The sequence below is a fragment of the Mchenga conophoros genome, linkage group LG1 (genome assembly GCF_057382185.1).
Source record: "Mchenga conophoros isolate Kocher_MC1m ecotype Shallow Benthic linkage group LG1, M_conophoros_male_GT1.1, whole genome shotgun sequence".
In the NCBI taxonomy this organism is placed as follows: Eukaryota; Metazoa; Chordata; class Actinopteri; order Cichliformes; family Cichlidae; genus Mchenga; species Mchenga conophoros.
Window position 1 is genome coordinate 37,027,920 of NC_140526.1, and position 24,988 is coordinate 37,052,907.

The 24,988-nt window shown below is 41.0% G+C and overlaps 5 protein-coding genes across 6 annotated transcripts in view; 3 read left to right on the top strand and 2 right to left on the bottom strand.

Moving 5' to 3' along the window:
- Positions 1-139: 139 nt before the first annotated feature.
- On the bottom strand, positions 140-10,291 carry vps33b (VPS33B late endosome and lysosome associated). Of its 2 annotated transcripts, none has more exons than XM_085276831.1 (24): positions 10,151-10,291; positions 9,585-9,724; positions 8,794-8,874; positions 8,622-8,683; positions 8,487-8,536; positions 8,308-8,375; positions 8,172-8,217; positions 7,998-8,092; positions 7,280-7,384; positions 7,071-7,161; positions 6,919-6,996; positions 6,658-6,731; positions 6,488-6,574; positions 5,816-5,906; positions 5,662-5,736; positions 4,354-4,418; positions 4,225-4,279; positions 4,101-4,147; positions 1,733-1,865; positions 1,543-1,616; positions 911-1,012; positions 739-814; positions 505-624; positions 140-366 (listed from the first exon to the last, which is right to left on the bottom strand). In XM_085276831.1, the coding sequence occupies exons 2-24, from the start codon at positions 9,678-9,680 to the stop codon at positions 287-289; spliced, it is 1,851 nt and encodes a 616-aa protein (XP_085132957.1). In that variant the 5' UTR covers positions 9,681-9,724; positions 10,151-10,291; the 3' UTR covers positions 140-286. The 2 variants fall into 2 exon arrangements, with proteins under 2 accessions (XP_085132957.1, XP_085132965.1); XM_085276839.1 differs by lacking the exon at positions 10,151-10,291 and adding an exon at positions 10,012-10,114.
- Positions 10,051-12,972, top strand: hddc3 (HD domain containing 3). Its single transcript, XM_085276900.1, has 4 exons — positions 10,051-10,286; positions 12,171-12,226; positions 12,314-12,554; positions 12,745-12,972. Exons 1-4 carry the CDS (start codon positions 10,175-10,177, stop codon positions 12,873-12,875), a joined length of 540 nt encoding a protein of 179 aa, XP_085133026.1. The 5' UTR covers positions 10,051-10,174; the 3' UTR covers positions 12,876-12,972.
- Positions 12,973-13,720: 748 nt separating this feature from the next.
- On the top strand, positions 13,721-18,929 carry mfap1 (microfibril associated protein 1). Its single transcript, XM_085276885.1, has 8 exons — positions 13,721-13,936; positions 15,260-15,476; positions 15,570-15,708; positions 15,799-15,986; positions 16,436-16,705; positions 16,794-16,953; positions 17,725-17,814; positions 18,393-18,929. Exons 1-8 carry the CDS (start codon positions 13,855-13,857, stop codon positions 18,570-18,572), a joined length of 1,326 nt encoding a protein of 441 aa, XP_085133011.1. The 5' UTR covers positions 13,721-13,854; the 3' UTR covers positions 18,573-18,929.
- On the bottom strand, positions 18,927-21,717 carry hypk (huntingtin interacting protein K). Its single transcript, XM_085276914.1, has 4 exons — positions 21,515-21,717; positions 20,229-20,284; positions 20,074-20,125; positions 18,927-19,152 (listed from the first exon to the last, which is right to left on the bottom strand). The coding sequence occupies exons 1-4, from the start codon at positions 21,674-21,676 to the stop codon at positions 19,057-19,059; spliced, it is 366 nt and encodes a 121-aa protein (XP_085133040.1). The 5' UTR covers positions 21,677-21,717; the 3' UTR covers positions 18,927-19,056.
- Positions 21,718-22,979: 1,262 nt separating this feature from the next.
- serinc4 (serine incorporator 4) overlaps positions 22,980-24,988 on the top strand; it is a 28,929-nt gene continuing 26,920 nt past the window's right edge. The window contains exon 1 of the mRNA XM_085276861.1: positions 22,980-23,192. Within this exon, the coding sequence (XP_085132987.1) occupies positions 23,166-23,192 (27 nt within the window). The 5' untranslated portion in view covers positions 22,980-23,165. The remainder of the gene's footprint in view (positions 23,193-24,988) is intronic.

Consider the following 24,988-nt stretch of genomic DNA (forward strand, 5'->3'; position numbering starts at 1 on the left):
CGCAACGATCGCACGGGCGGTGCGCTGACGTCACGTAGTAGAACAGAAGAAACTGCAGTTAATTTTAAACTGATGAACTCACAGCAGAGCCGGGCAGCCGGTAAACGCGACTACATAGAAACCAACGAAGATGTTAAGAAACGTTTATTCACTTTACACATCTTTACAGTTCTCGCGTCACCAGAAACAGACCAGAATGAAGCATTTCTTTATCTTTAATGCCAGTGTTGGAGGAATGCATAGCGGCTCCTCAGCAGTTCTGTCCATAATGAAGTGCTGCCAGGCTTCATACGTGGTTGTCCAGCAAAGCCTCCAGGAGTCTGGAACTGTTTGTAATTGCAGTTGTAACCACAATGAATTTATAACCTGAGAGAAAAAAATAGAAACGGTTGTTATTTTCTGCTTTTCAACAATACAATAAAAAATACATCTCCCATTTCAGAAGATGTTTTTCACATTTTTTATTTTTGCTTAAGTGGCCCTACACCCCATCACAATGTTTACCTTTCTCTCTGCCGAGGAACCGAAGGGCCGAAATCTCAGAGTAGGTGCATCCACCAAGAAACATGACCAGTATGATACGCTGAGTGTCGTTCTTTCCCCTTGAATCCACTCCGCTGCTCCCTGATCAGAGAAGGAGAACAGTGATCAAATCTGTTAGACGTCTGTTACAACAGTCTCCTTTTCTGTTTTAGCATTAGCCTCAAACGGATCCATTATACCTGCCATTGAACTAACCTGTAACTGCAAATTCATGACCATTTAGCAGCCTGGTGACTTCTTCAAGCCCCGTCCAACCGTCTCGCTCCAGCACCTATGCAATACATACCGGGAATAGAATTTTATTTTAAAGTTACCATGGCTGCCCCCCCATCATATCCACAGACTGAATGTGTCCTGGTTGACTTACTTGTTCGATGAGTTTGCAGCTCAGAGGGATGTAGGCACCACTGAAGATATAAGCCATGTCTCGAGGGACACGCAGGTCATATTCTTCATCCGTCTTTGGCACCTTGATGCAAAATATGATGAGCACGTTACCATTTGACACAATCAGAAATGAAAAACAAAATGCCTTTAGGAAAAGTATGTGCTGTATTTTTTTTAAACTAAATAAAGTTAATTAAAGAGAATATATGTTACTGTTTTGTGTCATATATAGTGTTATGATTGCAGATGCTCATTAAAAGTGTCAAACCATGAGGTCAGCCTATGTGAAAGAAGTAAACAGTGATTTTTTTTTTTTTACTTGTGGCTCTGTCTGATGTCACTGAGAGGACACTGCTAATATGGTCATCCCAACTTAAAACTCGTTTCTCTGTTTGGGCCAACCAATCAGAAAAAAGATTAAAGAGAGGGATGTTTTACAAGGAGAGGAGATTTTTTTAAAAGCCTTTTTTCCAAGCAGGATGAACACAGTGCTTCACCAAGGCTCAGTACACCATAGATAAGGTTTATTTTGAACCGTGAACCATACAAAGTTGTTCTTGTAGAGTCCACAAATACAACTAACCAAAGATGTTCACCTAAACAATAATTTACCAAGTTAAGTTTTCTGCTCAAGGCTCTGAAATTGCTCTTCTTTGCCAGAGAGGAAAAGGCATCTGTCAGTTTTCCTGGAAACAAAGAAGAAGAAGAAAAGTCAAACAGCACGTGTGTCTTGATGCACAGAGCAATGCAGGGTTTCCTGTAAGTGGAGAAGGCTAAAACTGCGCTGAGAAGCCACTGTCACCTGCAGTTTTATCATTAACCAGTTTGCCCACTTTGCTCTCCATTACAGTGAGCGTCTCTCCCGGCTGTTGCTCGACCAGCAGCCCAAGCTGCCTCAGGTTGGAAAATGTGAGCAGGTGATCCACTCCATAGCTCTGATGAGGTCAGACAGAGAAAAATGTCAGGCATTGGACCCATGGCTCTTTATCAAAATGAGCACACACTTAACAAGCCAAGGCTGGCAGCAAAGAGCAATCTGCCACTACAGGCTGCCTGATCAGATCTGTGACAAAAGCCTGTGATGTCCCCAAACAGCTGGACGCTGCACGTTCTCCAAAGCATTACTCTAAGAGGAGGAAATGATCTTTGTTCAGCTACAGACTGATTTACATTTCATGCTCCAGTGTAGGGATAGGCTGTATTATTATTTTCCCCACGGGGCCAGACTGTTAAATTAAGTGAAAGCTCACAACGAATAAATGAAAAATTTAGTGATGATTTAAGCTGAACTCAGATTCTTTTACAATCAGATATTTGTGAGTCTTTGTTTAAAAAATACATTTCATTGTCATCTCAGGTTACAAAGATACAAACATCATTTGAGAAAGCAGCCGCTCTTTCCAAGACAATCATTGACACAATGCTGCATTTGATGAAATGTGAAGGTTGTTTTGTTTGAAGACATTACAGGGTGACTGAGATGGTTACAGGCATATTTGAGCTGCACAAAACACACACAAAGCAAAGAAAGAAGTGTGTGTGTGTTTGCTATTTAACAGGCAAATGTAAGATAAGATAAGATAAGATAAGATAAGATAAGATAAGATAAGATAAGATAAGATAAGATAAGATAACCTTTATTAGTCCCACACGTGGGAAATTTGTTTTGTCACAGCAGGAAGTGGACAGTGCAAAAGTTATGAGGCAAAAATTAGAATACAATAAGAATAAATACAGTACACAGCTGTACAGAATAGAATAAAATAAAATACTATATACAGTAGAATAAAATAAAATAAATATACAATAAGATATAATAAAATATACAATAAGATGTGTAGAAACTGTGTTATAACTGTGCAGCTGCTTTGTGAGAAGTTCTGCTGTCAGCCTGATTTTCTCTGTCTCAGACGGGTTTCTCCTCGGCGCTCTGGTCTTCCAACAAACAGATTGGACTTTTATTCACCAAGAGCTCCAAAAATGACAGATAGGAGTGTTTTCTGGCACAAATCCCTTACGGCCAGTATCAGCCTACATGCTGTTTGTATACTTGAATCTTTTTTGAGCAAACATGAACAGAAAATAGCATTAAAAAATAAATAAAAATAAACAGCAGAAAATACCATTTCAAGCAAAGGTACAAAAATGCTGACACTAAAAGCTTTTGTACTTCTACCACAAATTACTTGAAAAAAGTGATCAGTAACTAACTACTGATTACTTCCCCCCAAGGTAATCCTGTTACTTTACTGATTACTTATTTTCAAATTAGTTACTTAGTTACTTTTTAAAAACACGATTTACAACCTGAAGAGGTGATAAAGTGATAGATCTTTCAGCCCAATTCTACTTTTTCTACATAATCTATCATATAAAATGTAATCAAATGGAAAAGTCTCTTTTTAAAACTTGTTTTATTAGTTTTAATCTTTTAACTTTATGCATCAAGCAAAAATTTAATTATATGCAGCATTCTCTGACTGGAAGAAATTTGTTTAACATTTAAATGTATTTTCTACACATTCCTGCACATAAAATAAAATATTTTTTGTGTTTACACTCACTCCTTCAAATAGATGCAAGTAAAACACAGCAGAAAATAAATAAAATCAAAGACTCAGCGGTCCTGTTGCTCTATTTTCAGCAGCGGTCAGTGGAAGAATCCACGAGTTTCTCTGTGAATTTCCCATTACGTGGCAGCTACTCGGTGCTTGCTCGGACGTTTAGGGTTTTTTCGCTGTAAAAAGAAGTTTTCTTCCCACGCACAGCGGACACTAATGTTTTTGTCACTTTTTATGGAATCAAACTCAAAGTAAGGTCAGTACTTCCACGCTTTAAACGCTGCACGCTCATACTCTCTCCCGCACTCGATATATTATCCATTGTTGATCTGCACACAGCTGTTACCACGAACGTCGCACTCGCTTACGTCACTGTCATGAGACATTCTCGCAAAAAAAAAAAAATTAAAAAAAATCACGGTTTTAGTAACGCAGCGTTCCTACGGGAAAGTAACAGTAATCTAATTACCATTTTTGCAATAGGAATCCCTTACTTTACTCGTTACTTGAAAAAAGTAATCGGATTACAGTAACGCGTTACTTGTAACGTGTACTGCCCATCTCTGTCTCCCACAACAAAAATACTCTGAGAGATTTGTTGTACCTCACCTGCAAATACTGTGCTTTCAATGAGCGGTAGTCTTTTGGCAGCAGTCCTGCAGGAAAACAGCATCACAATAGTTGTAAACAGGAAAGACAACAGTCTGTGACGAATCAGTGAAGGATGATTCACCGTTTTCTGTGATAGACAGCAGACAAAGCAGCCGCAGACTTTCTATCATGGACACCTAGAAAGGAGAAAAAGAGTCATTCAGACTTTTTGGCAGTGCGCTTATTGCTGAACTCTTTTAAGAACACTCACCTGTCTGTTGATGTGCTCCTCTATGTAAGAAATGCATTCACGGATTTCAAATCCTTCCAGTAATACTGGGAAAGCACAAGGAAACAAGATTTGCTGCTCCTGGGGTTAAAACACTACAAACTATTATCTTTGACAACTTTTAGTAGCGGACACACACAAAATGAACTGAACCACTTAACGTGCAGCATGGAGACAGGAGCACACACAGGAACACAGGTGTGTTTGTTTACCCATCTCTGCAGGACTTTATTCCACATCAGTGCACTTCAAGCCAGGCACTGTTGTCTCACAGTAAATGTTTCTATGTGGAGTTTGTTCTCTTAGGTTATTCTGGCAGCTCACAGAGACGTGGCCACAGGTGTGACTGTGAGTATTAATGGTTGTCTGTCTGTGTGGTAGGCCCTGCACTGGACTAGGAATCTGTCCAGGGAGTGTGCTCTCCCTCTTGCCCTGTGACAGGATAGGCTCCGCCCTCCTGTGGCCCTAAACTGGATAAGTGTTTAAGGAAATAGATTTATGGTTGTATGGCATTCTCAAGCCTCACATTTAAGTGCTAAAAACTACCATAAACCTAACTTAACTATGGTCCAAGTCTAAACTGTCACTGCTTATAATCCCACTCTTAACACTGATCTTACTGTTCTTCTCCCAGTCTTGGAAACAGGGCACACAGAAAACAATGCAGCAGTTTTAGGCATCACATCGTCACCAGTCCCCGTCGTAACCCAGGGAGATAATGTTGCTGCTTCAGTGACCTTTGCTGGGTTTATGACTGCCTGCTTGTGATGCATTTAGGGGGCATCTGTAAATTGTAGTAATAAAAAAAGATAACCCAAGTTACACCCTTCTCAAATGGGATCATCTCTAGTTCATTTAAAGTACTGAAAACATGAGACTCATCGGTCAGCAAAGTCTTTGGAGAGCTTTCATGTTCTTGCACACACGTATGAAACCAACAAACATGGAGCTTGTTTTGTGCTTTAAGGCGTTAAAGTCCCTTAACCTCCTAGGACCTGGCGTCCACATGTGTGGGCATCACATTTTGGGTTATTTAGACCAAAATAGACAATTTTGCACTACAAAAGTGATATCCACTTATGAGGACATTATACTGCTAGTGTTCGATCGAAATGAATATCCTCATATGTGGCTCTCATTTTTCTTAGAAACAAAAATCAGGTAAAGAAAATATCTGGTAATTCTTTGTTTTTACATTCATCGGGTCCCAATATGCCCAAATATCAAAGAGAAATTAAGGAGGTTAAATGAAACGTGATTGGAACAAAGAGCAGAGCGGAGGATTCTTACAGTGTTCTGTCTTCAGCAGCTCCTGAAAGTCCTGCTTTGTTTTCTTCTTCATTATCGACTCGCTGGCACCAATGTCTGGAAGAGAAAATGCTCTTCAGCAACGCAGCCATGCAGATATGGCTCGGAGTCAGCGGTAGGATACTGTAACACTCACGCAGGCTCAGCAGTCGATGTTCCTGCTTCAACCCTTTCAGCTCCTCTGACACAAACGTCTTCATCTGCTTTATGTCCATGCCCCGACGTTTCTGTAGAGTTATTAAAGAAAACCAGAAAAAAGGTGTTAGCTGTTATCCTTACTGGTCACTAATGCTTCAGCTACGTCATAATTACCCCACTGAAACACTGCAGGGTAACCTGACACTATGTAACTATGTAACTAAATGTAACTACACATCGCATCAACGCAGCCCAACACTACTGCGAGGGGTTCAGCACCATCAGATCATCCGGACAATTTCCAGATACTTTTTTGTTGTAGTTTTTGAGACAATAACAATTATAGCATCAAAGTGTCAAGATAAAGACTCACAAACGTCACCCCAGCAAATTCCTGGAGCGAGATCACTGAAACTACTGGAACGTACAGAGAAAGAGGAAAAACTAGAGGGACAAAAATGTTTGCTGACCTAAACAGAGAGCGCAGACGCAGGAGCATTTTATTAGTTTCTATTGGCTGGCATCGCACATAAAACACGACCACGAGGTAATAAACACGTAACGCACCAGTGCAAATATAAATGCCATTTTTCAAGGTTGTGCCGTACAAAGACTCTTCAAATCGAGCCACGGGTGCAATGATTGCTAAGCAGTATCAACATTCACTCACGTCATATGCAGTCTGCAGATTCCTGGCTTTCTGACTGAGAAAACCAAAGACGTTGGAGAAATGCTCATTTCTGATTTCACTGAACACCTACAAAATATTAGACACACTTTTCTATTAGAATCACGACAATTAGCAAAGTGCAGCCGACCGCAGACTAAGACGAGCCTTACCTTATCGTGAGAGTTCAGCATCACTTTCACACTTTTGTCAGAGGCGGTAACATCAGGTCCAAACTCCACACATCCTGCACAACAGTTGGAATGATCACACAACATATGGATATTTTTTAAAAGAAACACCACAACCAGCAGCGTGGCTTCAAAAGAGCTAAGAATGTGAGGGCGAAATGCTCTGCTCAAGAGGTCAGAGGTGACGTGTTTCTTCCAGGCATAAAGTGAACGTGTGAGTGGATTCGATTTACTGACACCTACCACATTTGATTCTAAAGATGTCATCAACAAGTCCTTCGTAGACAACTTGTGAGCACAGAGGAGTAACAAAGTCCACATCTGCAATGATAACGACGACATTAGAACGGGAACGGCACGGCCCATCGTCCTCTGAGATCACTGCGCCTCCTCACCTCTGTCAATAAGGAAAACATTCCCAATTTCAGCCTGACGAGCTTTTTGTTCTCCCTCTTCAACCTGCTCCCTCCACGACTCGTACGCCATCTGGGATCACACAGAATTACCATCAGCAACAGACCAAAGCAGGTGACGGACAAACTGGACGTGAAAAAGTTAAACTAGTTTGTATCAGACTAGCTTCTGGTCTCTAATCTTACAGCACCTTTGAGCAGCGCCCAATCCCGTAGACCTTTGAGAATGGGCCGTACAGGGAGTACAGGAGGTGGAGAGCACTGCCGGCGGTCCTCACCCAGCGCTGGTCTCCAGCCTGGAAAAATACAGGATGCATCAGAGATTTTGTAGTTACACTTCTGATTCAACTACGGGCTTATAAATTCAGCAATGAACAGCTCAAATGTGATGATTTGTTTCACTATGATTATTAACACATTAGTAACACTACAATGCCCAGACTTCCTTTGTGCGGTTGGCTTCAGAAATGAGGAAATTAAGGAAAGAAACGACGAAAACTCAAAACTAAAGCTCGAGGACAAAAACTGTGACACATCTGGACAACGGTACGAGCAGCTCTGTGTTTCTCACAAAAACATGTTTGGATGTCAAGGTGTCTGTAAACCACGTGGAACAGTAAAAACACAACGAACTTCAGATTTCAGACTGAGTCTATAACGTTTTATTCAAACGTCTAAAACTGAATCAAACACTGATGCAGAGCAACAAGTCATGCATGCATCCAACGAGCATGTGAGGCCAATATTTCTTTTCTTTTCTTTTCATCATTTAGGGGAAACAGCTAGCTCATTAGCTGCTCGTGTTCACTCATTAGTCTGTGTACTGCTGCAGAACCTCTTCACATTAACAAATGATGACTAAAACACTGACTAGAAAAGGATTTAGACAAGGAATTGGCCTCTACTAACCAGGAAGTTGTCTTGAAAGAATTCTGGCAGCTCCAGACTGATGATGTCATCATCAAGAGGAAGCAGGTAGAAAGGCCACTCGTCTATGGACACATCTACAGGAAAGGCAAAAACAGCTTTTACACTTCTCCTCACTCACACTCGTCATTCCTGCAAAAAGAGAAAGATGCCTACCGCCAAAGATCCCCTGCTCCTCCAGCACGGCCTCACACGCATAGAACTGGTAACACAAAGAAGGGTCAGCAGGTCAGTATCAAGCACTCGAAGCATTACAAGTACAGCACGGACACAAGACAAGAAAGAGAAATACCTTCTGAGGGGTAAAGATGATCTTGTATCTTCGGGATTTTCCAGGTACCTTGTCTGTGTTCACTACATCTGCAACAAAAATGCAGATGTCACTTTGCTTCAGTTTCATCCATTTTACCCAAAAGACTTTATAAAAAAAACCATCAAGACAAGAGATAAATAAAAAGAATCTCCGTTTACCACATATCCATTTCACAGTTTGTATTCTTGGACGGATCAGGAAACAGAGCCTGGAAAAAGAGCAACGCCACATTGTCAGGTGGGCGCGTCAGGTGTGTGGGTACAATTCTGTAAGGTATGAAGGTGCAGGCTCACTGATCTGAGGTGCTGATAACAGGTTTGTGTTCCACTTTGTAGAGTTTGTCCACTTCATGTTGCTGAAAGAAAATTGGGGGGGGGGGACAAAAAGCTTTTAAAGACCTGCTGAAAGTGCAGTAATCCTGAAGAGATCAGAACAGGCAGGAGAGCAGCAGCTGATGCAGTTCACCTTTAGTGTTGATACATTTGCAATACGATCCAGCGGGCTCATCAAGTCTGCCTCAATGAACAGGTCCTTCTTCCCGGGCAGCTGTGACACAAGAGAACGGCTTGTAGGACAATCTGCTCTTCACAACACAAAAAGCATCGCTTGTTTTGTCTTCACCGAGTTGGAAGTACATCACAAACTAATGCGTGCATGGCTTAGTCTGCACACAGCTTCTACACTTTCTCCACTGATTCTGACAATGTTCATTTTTGCCTAATTAAATGAAATTAAACTGTAAAACTGAGTCCTAAGGCAAAAGTAAACTGTAGTTTGGTGGGGACAATTTTCATGTTAAGACAGTATAGTTCAGCACATGGGAATATTTCTCAACAAAAAATCTCAAGTGAATCGCTGCAACCTTAGAAATAGACATGATTCTGCAGCAGAATTCACTCCATTAGCTGGTGGGCACTTTTAAAAGCCACTGCCAGTGAAACTGCTTGTTGTTATCTCCATAAACACAATTTATAATTCTATAAAACAAACAAGAAATACAGTAGACTTCATTAAAAACATAGAAGGCCAAAGCAGTCTCTATTTTCTGACATCACTGAGGTCCTTCAACATCTACCGGACGCTGCTCAGGATGTTTGATGAGTCTGTGGTGACGTGTCGTGAATGGGTGTGCAGTCAAATGATAAAGTATAATAATAAAAAAACAAAAAAAGAAGAACAGTGCCATATCCATGCTATACATGCCAGTCATATTACTGATGTGTATGTCTTCGGCAGGAGCTGTGACGTGCTCCTACCTGTTCCAGCAGGTAGATGAGCTGATCTCTGGCCAGCCTCTTGAGGATGGAGAAGTCGGGGAGCTCCGGGGAGTCTCTCCTGGCACTGTGAGCCATGCTGGACACACGACGGAGACCGGACAACACTCAGGCATCCACGACTGGCATAAACAAAGAAAATAAATAAATAACTCATATACAAATATAATGTTTAATAATGGAGATACAAAAACCAGCAGAAACATATAAGACAGAGATCTGTGCTGTGATTATCCTCACTGCTGGCTTAGCTTCAAAGCTAAAAACACATTCATCATATAAATGCTGATATAATCGAATACGCTGACAGTACTTTGTAAAATTCTCCCTCGAAATATAAAATTAATGCCAGAAATTTGACCGTTTATGTCTTTTGAAACATAACGCTTTATCTTAAGTTAGCAGCTACCTGCTTCCGTAGCTAAATAAGTGGAATGATCCCACGAACAGTTGTTTCCCCCCGGATCATAATACCAACGGACCGCTACACTTGCTCGAAAGACGTTGAAAATTAAATAACCTAATAACGCGTTTTTTTTGTCACTGACCTGACAGGACGTGATTTTTACACCATGAACTCAGACGCAGCTTTGTTGTTAGAAACTGTTCAATTTGCCGCAGAGAAACACCGCAACCAGCGACGTAAAGATCCAGAGAGAACGCCGTATATAAATCACCCCATAGGTAGGTGTGTTTTTACGGTAGTATGATGCATTCACTGCCTGTACGTAAACCCGTGAAGTTTCTCACTCTTATCTTTAAAAGAAAAAGAAAAAAAAGTTTCTGATGTTTAACTGATACGATACCGGAAGCCGTGGAAGGAGGAGATTGAATTAAAACCCAGTTATCAAACTTAATTATGTTTATAGTGGACATTATATAACAGTATCTGCTGCGGCGACACCTTGTCAACAAGGGAGTCGCCGAAAGGAGCGGTATATTAGAACTAACCAGTCAAGTTATCAGGGTTTACTCGCCTACTACAGCTATATCACTAACATTATATGTTTACCATTTTATGGCAACAAATAGTTTTGCAGAAACGATGTTTCTGCAAAACCTTTATTTACCTTTATTTGATTTGATTCTAGTGATAATACCCTGCCGTGTAATAGCGATACGTTATTTTTCGACTTTAAATTTGTATAGTGTATAGTCTCACAGGGAGGTGGAGGTCGATTGATCTGTTTTTTTGTTCAGGGGTACAAAACTAATGGTTTTTTGTGTGCGGGGGATTTAGCGGCATCTAGTGGTAATGCCGCAGATTGCAACGAACCTAATATCTCCTCCACTACTCACTGCTCCGTTTTTCTTTGCTGAGCTAATGATAGCACTTGGCAGTGCTTTTCCTGTCAGGGCTCCAGACCACTAGAGCTGTGGGGGACTTAAAGGGACAAACTTTGAAAGGATAAAGGAACGCACCAAAAATAATACTGAAAAACATAAATTATTTTCCCTCAAATCTAATTTCCATGTATCGATTTTTATTATATTGTCTTTGCTTTTATTTTTTTTTTTTTACCTTTTCCCCCCAAATTCGTATTTTTACATTTCTTCAGACATTCTGCTTTATTATGCAAAAGAGGAGCTAGTGATTGTTTCAAAATATCTTTTGAAACGACAGTTCAGTGGATTTGTTTATCGTGGTGTTAGCAAGGAGCACCATAGATGGGCAGCCAGTGATTAAGCTCCCTCCTTGTGTCCCTGTGTGTAAAGGAAGTTTCTGATGGTTCGTCTGCTTGTTCTGTTTGAGTTTTATTTTCCTACTTACAAATGAGACCTATGAGCTATGTTATAGTGGGGAGGTAGAGTGTACAGCCCGATCCGGCGGGGAGGTGTGGGAAGCCAGATCAGGCGCCCCCCCCTTCCGGCTCTCCTCTCTGCTCACTCCTGTCTTGTCCCTTTTGTCTTACTTCTCTCTATCACCTTTTCTATCCCTTTGAAGAAGTGAGGCTCCATAAATGCTAAAGAGGTAAGTATTAGTTTTTAGTTGCAATGATTAGATAGAAAAATAAACCATAGAAACCTAAACAGAAGAAAGAAGAAGAGAAATAACAATGTTAACATAAACCAGTGACACACTCCAGGGCTGAATCAACCCTGGCAGGGCCTCCTTGGATGAGGGTGTCTAGTGATAATGGCCAAAACACCCGATGAATCCAAGGTCCACTACTGACGATGTGTCCCAAATTTTAATATGAAAATGTAGATCAGATCTCTAATCCCTAAACCTAACCAAGGAATTAAAAATGGCAGATTAGCGTTGGTAAAAGACCTAAAGTTGAGGAATAACGATGTGTGCTGCTGGCAAAGTTTCTGGGCTTTCCTCATAACAGCCATCCCTCAAGATTCTCTCCATTTAAAGCAATGCATTATCAGGGACTGTAACATCTAGTCCTTTTACTGAATGTAGAAACTTAAAGTGCTGGAGGAGCTCTTCAGAGAGGAAATGTCTGATTATAAATGAGTTTTCTTGTTCTATAAGTGACTTCTCTTAGCAGTCTGGAAACAGTGAAGGTTCTTGTTTACAGTCTTGTTTACTCACAGCTCTCTGTGTGTGCTTTTAAGGAGTAGCGAGAATCCTCAGCCACGAAGGGGGCGTCACAGATATCGAGGTTTTGCAGGTGAGTTATCAGTTGTTACCTGTTAGTCACAGTCACGTGCATGCATTCTCGCATCAGTAATCCTGTGTGCTTCCTCCTGCCCTGCAGGCCGCCCTGCTTCATGACACAGTCGAAGACACCGACACCACCCCCGCAGAGCTGGAAGCTAAATTTGGTGTAACTGTGGCTCGCATTGTTCAGGAGGTGACGGATGACAAGAGCCTGCCCAAGCAGGAGAGGAAGCGTCTACAGGTGGAACACGCACCTCACTGCAGCCAACAGGCCAAGCTGGTTAAACTGGCTGATAAACTGTACAACCTGAGGGATCTGAACCGCTGCACTCCTGTTGGTCAGTACGTCTCTGGACACAGTGCTGTTTCCTACAATAAATGGGATGCTGTGTAAAAATAAAAAAATAAAAAAATTAAAATTAAAAATGAAGAGGATGAAATGCTTTGGAACACTTTATTTATTTGGCAGAAGTGCAAAAGACAACATAACAAACGTTGTTCAGTTATGTTTCTGAATGTGCTTGGCAGGTTGGACAGCTGAGCGAGTGCAGGAGTATTTCCTGTGGGCCTTTGAGGTGGTGAATTGCCTGAAAGGAACCAACTTGGCTCTGGAGAAGAAGCTAGAGGAACTCTTCAAAGAGAGAGGAGTCCAGCTCTGACAGGAGGGCCACAACACAGTGGAGAATGGGCTATTTCGAATGCAAATAAAATGCTTTTTGTTTGTAAATATTCAAAATAAATCAAATTTCATGTACATTACAGTGTCCTTTAGTTTTCTGTTCTGTTTGTAATGTTTTTGCAGGCTAGTTGAATCCCCGAGTGTCTGATGTTGTGGTGTTTAGTAATAGTGAAAAAGTAAAAGATACTACTCCCCATTTGGTAATTGTAGCTTGTGGACTGTGATGGTGCGTTTAAAAAAAAAAAAAAAAAAAAGCCTATTTAGATATAACACACATTTGCAGGACTGCATTACACAAAGCAAACAATTTGGCACAAAGTGTTTTTCACTATACATGTTATTGGTTATATTTGAATCCATTGAAGAAAGCCAGGATGCTCAGTAATTTTCTTTAACAGAAAATAAATAAGCTAATATAAAACAACAAGGAGATGTAGGTCATTTGCATTTTTTCTCTTGAAGCGACCTGATAACTCTACTTCATTAAAGATGATTTAAGAGTTTTAGTGACTCCTTTACATGTTACATGTCCACATTTAAAACATGGGATTATTTGAAATTATTCTACTTTTTAACCAAGAAAACAATAATTTGATATATTCGTATAAAAAGAATGAATGTGTTTAGCTCAGCAGCCTGCAGAGGGCGATGTTACACTAAAACGTTTCAGAATATTAACATTCACTTTCACCCTTCCCTGTTTTAGAAAGTTAACTTTTCGTTTTTCGGAAACATATTTCCTGTGTAAACCAAATACTTCCTATCTTCTGTATTAAAGTGAAATGTACACAGTCACCGCTTACCGGCGGAAGAACTGTCGGAGCAAATTTACTTCCTGTCCGTTCGCCGACTGTGTCGAACTTCCGTTTGATTTGAGCGACGACGAGGAATTCGTTTTGTTAAAGTGAAATACTCATTTTTTAATCTTTGTACGGTTGCATATCGTCGACCGGGCGGTCATGTCTAGTCGCGAAGCCCTAAACATGAAGCTTCCACCGATCCAGTCCACGGCCGGAGCCGTGCCGGTCCGGAATGAAAAAGGTGAGCTTGTGCGGTTAGCAAGCAGGTTAGCTGCGTGCTAAGCTAGTTAGCTGGAGTAGCAAAGCTGATAGTAAATTTATGTACGAAGATATATGCTGGAAAAAATTGGACTGTACTTTCTTCTTTTTTTTTTTTTTACTTAATTTAATAACATTAGTGTCCTGGCTGTAACAATTTAAGAATTGACGGAACATGTTACAAAATTATCTTCGTCTACATATCTGTAGTGTTGTAGTTGGATAACGGGTCTCAATAAACCTGATGGGATCCTGCACTACCTGCGGCCTCAGAGTGGAGTTGCATTAAAAAAGAGCCACGTTTTTATTGCGGGGTGCCTCAGTTTGTGGTTTGCACGATTTACACTTCAGATTAACTCTCAGTCCACTCCGTGTTAAACGAGCTCCGTCTTTAAGCCAAAGGTTTTCATTGGCTGGTCTTCCTAAACAGAAGGTTTTTAGAGCAGGTGACATGACCCAGTTGGGGATATTTCCTCTGTGTGACATAATACAGAGTCAAGAGTAGAAAAAACTGTCCGCATCAGCGTGTTGCGAGCGGCCTGAAGCCAGTGAGGACGTAAATACACAGACACCAGCACTGTCAGGCATTGCAGTTACTTAAAGACCAGTGACCCCAAAGTCGGAATCAGAATACTTTATTACTCCCCAAGGAAATTATGTGGGTTACAGTTGCTCCAAGACAGCAACAGACTAAACTAATTAAATAATACAATATGTTGCAGAGTTTACAAATGTAAGAAATAGCACTAATATATACATGTAAATACACTCAGTTTGATGTCACGTGTGCTTAAGAAAAGGTGGATTTATTTCTTACTTAGCAGAAGAAGAAAATTGTTCTGAATTAAAATTATGCTTCATGTCAGTGGATTCATTGATTAATAAAAGTATTTTTTTAAAGGTTTTTACTAGATTTGCTACATACAAAGAAATTGGATATTAGAAGTGACTTAAATAATAACTGAAAAACAAACTGTGTAATCATTCATTTGGGGTTACCAGTATTGTATAATATTAAATCAATTCAGGTTTAGGTACTTTTAAGATGACTTTTTATGATTTGCATGTCCTGTGAGAAAGGTATTAAATCTATATGTCGAGCAGTTTTCTAGTGATCAGTTTGTCATGTAAAGATTTATTTAGCAGTAATAAATGATGATATTTATGACTTGGTCTTAGCTAAACATTAAAATGAGAAACTGCAAAGTTGGTATTATTTGTGGTTCTGCTGAGCTGGTATTCCTAATCGGAAAACTTTACGTAGGTTCAAGTGTGATTAAGAGGATTGTGTGTCTCTGTGTGCCAGGTGAACTCTCCATGGAGAAGGTGAAGGTGAAAAGGTATGTGTCGGGTAAACGCCCTGACTACGCGCCGATGGAGTCGTCTGATGAAGAAGAAGAAGACTTCCAGTTTGTGAAGAAGGGAAAAGAAATGGAGCCAGAGGTGGAGCTGGAGGAGGAGGACGTCTCTGATCCACGTCTCAGGCGTTTGCTAAACCGTGTCTCTGAGGACGTGGAAGAGAGGTGACGCCCAATGTTTACAATCTGATTCAAGTTCACCAAAACGATCGTGTTGGAAAGCTGACGTGAACATGATTTGTGCCTGTTTGTCCTCAGGCTTGCAAGACACAGACAGATAGCAGAGCCTGAAGTTGTGGTTGAGAGCAGCGAAGACTCTGATGAAGGCACGTGGCACCCACAGCGAGAGGAGAGCAGTGAAGATGAAGAGGAGGAGGAAGAAGAAGTGGATGATGAGGTGCCTCAAAGCTTAAATTTGTCAGTTCTTTTTTTTTTTTCTTCACCTGTTTGTACTAAGACATGTTTCTTTTCTTCTGGTCACTTACAGGAAATCGAGAGGAGGCGAGCAATGATGCGTCAGCGAGCCTTGGATAGAAAGAATGAAGAGATGGAGGTCATGGAGGTGGAGGAAGAGGGGAAATCAGGAGACGAGTCGGAGATGGAGTCTGAATACGAGGAATACACCGACAGCGAGGACGAAGCAGAGCCGCGGCTCAAACCTGTCTTCATCCGCAAGTACGAGATGAAAGTTTGTAGAACAACGTAAATCCAAAGACCGTATTTATCAGTCGCAGACATGCGACGGTCAGTTTTCTGTGCAGAATGTTGACAGATCAAGACACACAAGAAGTGTCTGCTTGCATTACTGAAGGAACGAAAATTAACAGCATGGAGAAAACATGAGTGAATGATGAGTCTTTTATCAAGTGTGCTGTGTCTCATTTATCCAGAACAGTCATGTCATTTGGAAACATACAGTACAGTCTGGAGCTGTTCACACTCAAAAATGTGTTTGGAAAGAGCTCGAGCAGAGCAGAACGTTTCTGTCAAAGTAACTCCTGAACACTTTATTCCTGTTAAAGCTGCAGTGCGCTTTGTGTTTTAGATGGAAGCAGATCACAACAACACCGGCCTGAATACCAGGCCCTTAACATTAATGAGCACATGAACTGTTTTCTCCACAGAAAAGAGAGAGTCACAGTGGCAGAGCGTGAAGCTGAGGAGCAGAGGCAGAGAGAGTTGGAGGCCGAAGCGAAGAGGCAGGCGGAGGAGCGACGGCGCTATACCCTCAAGATCGTGGAGGAAGAGGCCAAGAAGGAGTTTGAGGAGAACCGGCGCACGCTGGCTGCTCTGGACGCTCTGGACACCGATGGAGAGAACGAGGAGGAGGAATACGAAGCCTGGAAGGTCAGAGAGCTGAAGCGCATCAAAAGGGACAGAGAGGCACGAGAAGCGTAAGTAAACACCAGTTTGAGTGACTGAAAATAAATTTGTGATAAAGGAACATCCAGAGAAGAGATCATGAGTGTTGTTTGTTCTCAGCTTCGAGAAGGAGAAGTCTGAAATCGAGAGATTCCACAGCTTGACTGAGGAGGAGCGTAGGGCCGAGCTGCGCAACAACGGCAAGGTCGTCACCAACAAAGCCACCAAAGGCAAATACAAGTTCCTCCAGAAGTACTACCACAGAGGAGCCTTCTTCATGGTGAGTCACCACAGTGCTTCAGTCTAGCTGCACCATCTAACTGAGCTTCCCCCAAATGTCCCAGCTTGACCCAGGGCTTTTCTGCTGAGTTTCTCCTAAGAACCTAAAACATTTGTTACATGTAGCAAAGCAATAATACTTTAATTTCTCATTATATGACTTACCTTTGAATGAATTTCTTGATTTCCATCCCCCTTTTCTTGTATTTTTTAATCAAACTATTTGAGGAGGATCTCTTTGCACCAAATACTTTCTGTGCATTTACCTCCATGTAGTTGAGTGAAGCCGAGTTAGTTCACCTAGAAATGAATTAATTTGGATTTGTGTGCCAAAGGTCAGGTGACTGTAGTTTAGTTTAATCAACCAGAGACAGATGATAAAATGATTTTCAGTAAAGTTGAGTACATGTTGGATATTTTGTGTATGTTATGTGCGTGCACACAGGGATGCTGAGCTTCAGTGGGCTGGTGGTACTCTCTGAAAAAAAGCAGGATATATGCACCGCACACAGTGCAGGAGATGCATGTAATCCTTGTGGATGTGAACTTTAAACAACCACCAGGCCTGTACTGTTTTGTCCTCAACAGCAAACTCTTGTATCAGTGAGCTTTTTAAAATGTCCTGACTTTTTTTTTTTTTACACCAAAACGCTTTTATAGTCGTAACATCTCTGACCTTCTGGCTCATCCCTGGAACATTGATCCAAGCTGCAGGATATTAGCTGATGATGTCAGCGATAAGTCTAAGTGTCAGGATGTTTTTCTTTTGCAGGACGAGGAGGAGGACGTGTACAAGAGAGATTTCAGTGCACCTACTCTGGAGGATCACTTCAACAAAACCATCCTACCCAAAGTTATGCAGGTCAGTGGCGTTTGCTTTTTCCTCATCTTCATCGTAGCCTGGACTGTTTCACTGAACATTGTTATAACAGCGTTGTGTTCATATGGAAAAATAAGGTTAAATGGTTTTCAGGTGTTTGTGCTGGTTCTCAGGAGATCTAGTTGGAACCTTGGAGAGGAGGATGTAAACACTTAACCATGTTTTTACATTTGTGTCTTGTTGTTCTGAAGACATTTGGACGGCTATGTTGTGAAATTAAATGTCCTTGTGTGCTGCGGGTGTTTCGGCACTCCAGCTAGCTTGGACCTGCTTACTTGGTGCACTTGCAGATATTTATTGTTAATCTGCATCTGTTTATTTGTGCGTTTTCATAAATCAGTACTTGTTTTGAAGCTTTAATGACTAAACAGTCGTCTTTGACCTGCTGCTGTTTCCACTGACTTCTTCTCACATGTGCTGACAGCTGAGAGAACCTTGTGCTGCACAGAGCAGTAGAGACAATAACAGTGCATCTTATTCAGGCAATAGAAAAAATGAGTTTCTTTTTCTCTTCAATCACGGGGCTCTCTGATCTTTTCTGGTTTGTGTTTCCTGCAAAGGTGAAAAACTTTGGTCGGTCTGGACGCACAAAGTACACCCACCTGGTGGACCAGGACACCACGTCGTTCGACTCTGCCTGGGCTCAAGAGAGCGCTCAGAACACCAAGTTCTTCAAGCAGAAGGCAGCAGGCGTGAGGGACGTGTTTGACCGGCCCACCGTGAAGAAGAGGAAGACTTAAGATGCACACGAAGAGGATATGAGCAGGCCCACGGTGCAGCTGTAAAGACTTTGAGAGACTGAGCTGCAGCCTGATGGTCTGTTTTTCTGGACTGTGACGTGGAAGGAAATCAGCAGATGGACTGCTGGCTCCATGAAATCTACAGGAGATGCAGCTGGTGGGATTTCAGCTGTAAAACCATCAAAAAGAGGTTTCTATGTCATTGGACGATGGCTTATGTAATTTTGTAAATTCAACATTTAGTACACACAGTCTCCCACTGACTCGTTCCTTTTTCCTCGGTGTTGTTTACTGATGTTTGATGACTATTTCAATAAAGCAGTGTGTTTTCTTTTTTCATAAATGGACATGAAAGAAGCCAAATGTCAACTTTTATTTAAAAAACAAAAACACAAAAACAACTGTCAAGGTGACACCACGACAGTTTAACCACCCAGCGTGACCGATGAGCCTAATGAAGCAGTCCAGTGTCAGTCATGTTTGTTCAGTTGGTCAGAGCCACCAGAGCTTCCACCACGTTTCCCATGTGTTCCCTCAGACTGCGCTCAGCCACGGCCCTCGAAATCTCCATCTCAGACATCTGGACACCAAAAGAAGCGTAAAGACAACTGGTTTTATAAAAACTACAGTTTGGCTCAGGACGATTCCTTCTGTAACACACTGATGTAATTTAAAACGTAGGTTTAATATTTGATAGTTTCCATTACCAACGCTCCAATCAACAAACGTTAGACAGCACTGGTCCAACTTGAATTTTATTTTTAGATCACCAATTTACAATAATAGTCGGGACTTAATAAGGTAATATAAGTCATATGTGCACACATGTAGTGACTGTGTGAAGGAACTACTCCACTGTAGAGCTAGGCTCATACGCTGCGATCACCTGGGAAATCAAAGGAAAGGAATTCCAGTTCTAATCGTTTCAAGTGAAGCTTTTAGGAATTCTGCTACTTTCAGATCGCTGAGATCAGATTTTTGTCAATTATCAATAGAAGTGTTTTTGATTCTGGTCCAAGATGCTCATATTTATCATTTTCACCACAACTAAAAAACAGAATCAACTTTTTGGGTTTGGGTCACACGGCGTTAGTGTCCACATACTTTAGATCAGGGGTGTCAAACTCAAATACACAGTGGGCCAAAATTCAAAACTGGAACAAAGTCGCGGGCTAACGTTAATATTTTTTTTTTTTTAAAAACTTCCTCCAGATATAAAAATGAATCTTTTCTTATGGACTCAAACAAGTTTTGCTGAAAAACTGAATTTGGAACAAGCAAAGCTTAATACTAAACAATATATATATTAGCTGTATAATACCAGTAGGCCAGCTCTAATAGTAATTTCGGGCCAAATGTAATTAGGCTGCGGGCCAGAGTTTGACACCTATGCTTTAGACCATGTAGTGAACCAGCATTTGTGTGGTTGTATAACAGCTAAATGGATTAATACACAAAAAGAGTAAAATAAATAATATAATAATTAAAAACAACAACTTACAATTAGCTCTACGTCCTCTCTCTTGATGGTGACTTTGGCCAACTCCTTTTCTCTGAAAGCAGGAATAAATAAAACATTGGGACTCTCCTGGGTCTTTTACAGTGACTGAGGCAACAAGGAGCCAACACTTCAGTTACAGATGAAGCTGCTCTTACCTCTCCTGCTTGGCTTTCTGTTCCCGCGACCTTCTGTCGCCAATCACTGACATGGCCTGTGACAGGAAACTCTGTTTATAGCATTTATATGGTTTTCACCTTCCTATGTGTCAAACATGAAGAATGTCGCAACCCAGACAATCTCTGTTCTACACGTCCAAGCATTTGGTCTCACAAATTAATGATTTTTTTTTTTTTTAAATAGTAAATGTTACAAGTAAATAAAGTCCTGCTCACAACTCAAAGTGTACAGTGCGTACACATTTCATGACTCAAACACCAACAGACGGTCGCACAAATGATGGGAATAATCTAGTCACGTCACCACTCATTAGGAAGCACCACAAATATTTGTGTGTGCCACACGCAATGTTTACGAATGAATATTAAAATGTGCATTTATCCAAAAGGCGTTAATTATTGGTATTTTGTCAAGAAACAAGGTTTCAAGGTGAGAAAAACTGAAATACTTCTCTGGTCTCACTCCGTGCTGCTCTATCATATCGTGAGTTAGTGTGCAGTAGTTAATTTTTTCCTTTAGGTCGAAATATAACCTGAAGGTCTTCAGGAGGCGCTGCGGTGGAGTGGGCTTGGAAAATGATGTCAGGCAGCATTTTACTATTTTCTGATGCAGGCATCAGTGAGGTAAACCCTATTTGATTACTAGATGTGCCTCATAATGGGAGAGCAATTACTTTAAAGTTGTGATTACGTCGCTCAATCATCCAGGGAAGGAAATCCCCAAAAGGTTGAAACCTGCAGTCAGCTGAGAATGAGGAAGTTACCTGGATGAGTGACAAAACGTTTCTCCCACGTGCAGATGGACAGAATCAACGTTGGGGGATTGTGATTACGTCCCTAACGTTTGAAAGGTTTTCGTTTTTCATACCGGAGCTAATGAGAGACATTTAAAAACAGAAGCCTGACAGGACATGTGCGCTCTCTATAACGCTGCTCTTCTATGTGCAGCATGCTCTGTCTCAGCTGTGAGGCTGTCGTGTCTTTTCAAAAAAAACATATTTTACTTGTTTTAAAGAAAACCGGTGTGCGGATTTACCTGGCGAGCCACGAAGCAATTAGTTACCGAGTTTATCACTCACGTTACATAATTGCGCAAACGTTAGCTACTAGCATGAAAACAGGCAAAACTCGTGCAGATCAAGTGTGTATAAAACACAAGCTACACACCAAACACACTAGACTTGGTTCTGTGTCAGTGATGCTGTGCGGGAAACGGCAGCACGGACCGCATGTTTCCGGTGCTAACGTTAGCCCGCTGCTCTCACCGTTTCTAAATCAGAGCTGGAGATTTCCTTCTCCTCCGCGTAGTCTGTCACTCTCTCCAAATCAGCGGCCCCGCTGTCATGTTTCCGAGGCTTCTCTGCCGGCTTCCCGGTGCAGTTTTCCTCGGCTTCCAAGTCCAAATCGACATCTCCTTCCGCCGCCATGTTTGCTCGAGTAACGCCGGAACAAAGAGGACGGTTCCTAGAACTATCGGATGGAATACGAGGTAGAACCGGAAAGCTTTAAAAAATAAAATTCCAGCTCCCTTGAAACAAAAAGTTCTTTAAAAATAGCAATAACAAAAAACTCAACAAAATTAATTAAATCATGAGATACAAACAACAAAAATGAAAGTGTTCAGTTTAAAAATACTGCATGAGACTTGTTTGTGAGGAAGAACTCATTCATATTTGTCCGTAGATACTATATCTTTATTTCATCAGAATCAGAATCAGAAAGGGTTTTAATGCCAAATGTTGAGCAGGTTTACAACATTAGGAAATTGCTGCGGTGCTTCAGTGCAAACATACTGTCATAAATTGCGCTTAAATAGACATGAAAAAATAAAAGTAAGAATAAGAATTAAAAGTGCTACGTAGAAAGATATATACATGAGTGCAGGTGGTGATCAGTGCCAAAACATGGAATGATGCAGTGAACACAGCGTAGGGTCATGTGTTAGTGGTGGGAACAGTCGTACGTTTATTGTTCATGTGTCCAACAGCAGAGGGGAAGAGAATAATTCATGTAGTCAAATATGATTCTGCAATGTTGCTCAACCTTGTAATGGATATGTGTATCCATAATTTAGGTAAGCGTTTGGTCACCATGACTATGTCTTACAGGACACCAGATTTATTCTATTGTATTTTTTTTTTAAGAAAAAGGAATTTGTCGTCAGTCTGATCAATATTTATGATCAGTCAGATGATCCATATATCCAAAATACAGCACAACGATTAAATCCAGTGTGGTCCCCTGTGACACTGAGCAGAGAAATGTGTTACAGTGATAACAGCAGAGAGCATAAACAACAGTTTGTGGAAGGCTCCAGTAAACCAACAACAGTCAGTTGATCAGATGATCAGTCTGATGCATCAGAGATGCTGGGGAAGGAAATGTCTGTTTATTTTATTTTTTAAAATTCTGGATCTAAACTAATATTTAAACCTACCCACATGTTTGAGGAAGGATAGCATGACTTACTGTCTTGTTATTTTTGAGACAAAAACAAATAACCGGATTACGTGCCGTCTGTCTCCGGATAACTAAATCTCTGTACTCCTCTTTGTTCTATTCCTGTCTGTTCTAAGAGGTTTACCTGTTCTTCCACCACTGCAACAGATTTCCTGTGTGTCCAGACTTTTCCAGCCCTTCTGTGTATTTGAGCTTTTCCAATCCACCCACCACTGTAATCAGATTAAAAGAAAGAGAAACCTGTTGGTGCTTTCAGCCTCGAGTGGGACTGAAAAGCCACCTCAGTGCTCTGTGGTTTCCTCCTTCAGGAGGTGCGTCGGGTCGCGAGCAGCTGGAGGGATGCCACCGGGGCCGGAGACACATTGTTCCCGTCATACCAACCCCTTCATCCTGCTTTATGACTGATGCCTGCTTGACAGTTTTGGAGATCTCATCACCCAGGGCCTCAGGAACGTGATGACAGGACGCTGGCTTCGGCCACAGGTGAGACTCTGCAGAAAGCAAACAGCCTGACAAACACACAAGAATAGAAATCATCTAATGAAATGAAATTCCTCTGATTCCCAAAAGGATTAAAATGTTGCATACAACCTCTGCTGCCCTTAACTGTCAGTCAGTCAGCGCTGAGAACCAGTGGGACTAACAGATTCTATGTAATTATATATTTTTTATATATATGTAACAAGAAATACTCAGAGAGTGCAGACCGCCGCTGAGGCAGCTCACTCTCTGAGTATTTATTTTTCAGGAAATATTATTGTATATTTATATGTTTAGTTTTCTTTGATCTTTTTAAACGTACTTTAAGAAGTTTGTATTCCAGTAAAAACAAGTGCAAAGTGGAGGCTTTTGTCATTTCCCATTTTATTTTGTATAATACATTAGCAATGAAGTTATTGGTTAGTTTAGTTTGTTAATAACTGGACATGAATAACTTAAGTCTATTATGTACTACAGTACATTTCTAGCTAACTAAGCAGCTCATTCTCTTTCTCTTAACGAAACTTCCTTTAAAGATCAAATCATTTCTGTGTGAACTTGAAAGAAAAGCAGATGTGAAATGTAAAAGTAGATCATAGTTATGAAAGTGTGACCTTATTTGGCCTTGAAGAAGATGTCAGAGGTCCAACGTAATGTCATATTTAGATCCTCATACATCTTTGCCTGTATACGTTCATGTTGTCAGTCCGAGCGATGGCAGTGAGAAGTACTTCTATTTAGGAGACCCCCCCTTACAGAGCCAAACAATTGTACTGGGCAATTGATGTAAATATTGGAAACCACCTTTCAGGAACATAATTATTGAGCACTGTGTATGTACACAATGTTCCTGTGCTAGAATAAAAAGGATGGCATCAGATTTTGATGTTAGACCAATGAAAGCAGCACTTTCCCCAAAGTTAAGCTGTCAGTAGAAAAAATGCTGTGTGTAATAATCTGTCGTCTGTGTAATCCTTCAGAGTATGAACACGCCGTTCTGTCAGAGCTATGAATGGGTACATTGTGTCTCTATGGGAAGAAACATTCCTATTGTTTGTAAAATCTGGTAAAAAGTCACAGCTTTTATTTACCCACCAGGACCAGCGCTGCTTAGAGCGCTCAGGTTTGTCTGTAAGATTCCTAAATAATAACAAAGGGATCAATTTTGAATTTTTTGTGATAAATGAAAACAAGGCTTGGATTTCAGCCAACAGTCATTGCACAGGCCTATTGAAACCATAGATCGAGCACATTCACTCAAGCACGGATTTGCATCCTCTAATTTGCTTTTGTTTGTTCTCGCTGGCACTTCCTCCTCTCCCACAAGGCAGCAGTAATTATCCAAGAGTGAAAGGGGCCCCAAGGAATGCCGGACCCTGCGCAGCCGACCGGAGCGCTGAGAGCAACACGTGTTTGTCACAGTGACTAACTGGTTTACACCCACACTTGTTGGAGGGGATAATCTAAAGTGAAATTAAGGAAATGACATCAAACAATGTTTGTTCTTAAAGTTAGTGTGGACGTTTGTGGCCTGGAGAAGCCTTCCTCAAGGTCAAGGTCAAGGTAACTTTATTTATACCCAAAGGCAGGGTCAATTTGCTTTACAGAAAAATGACAGCATTTGGCATCCCTTTCCTAAGTGGGTTACTGGTTCAAGAGAGAGTTATCAAACACATGCAAAGTTACATCATCTGGTTCATTTCTGTCATTTTTATTGGATTTTTTACTAAATAGATTTGAATAAAAGTACTTTGAGTTGTAACATGCATGCAGGTGAAAGGTTATGAATCCTGGGAGCG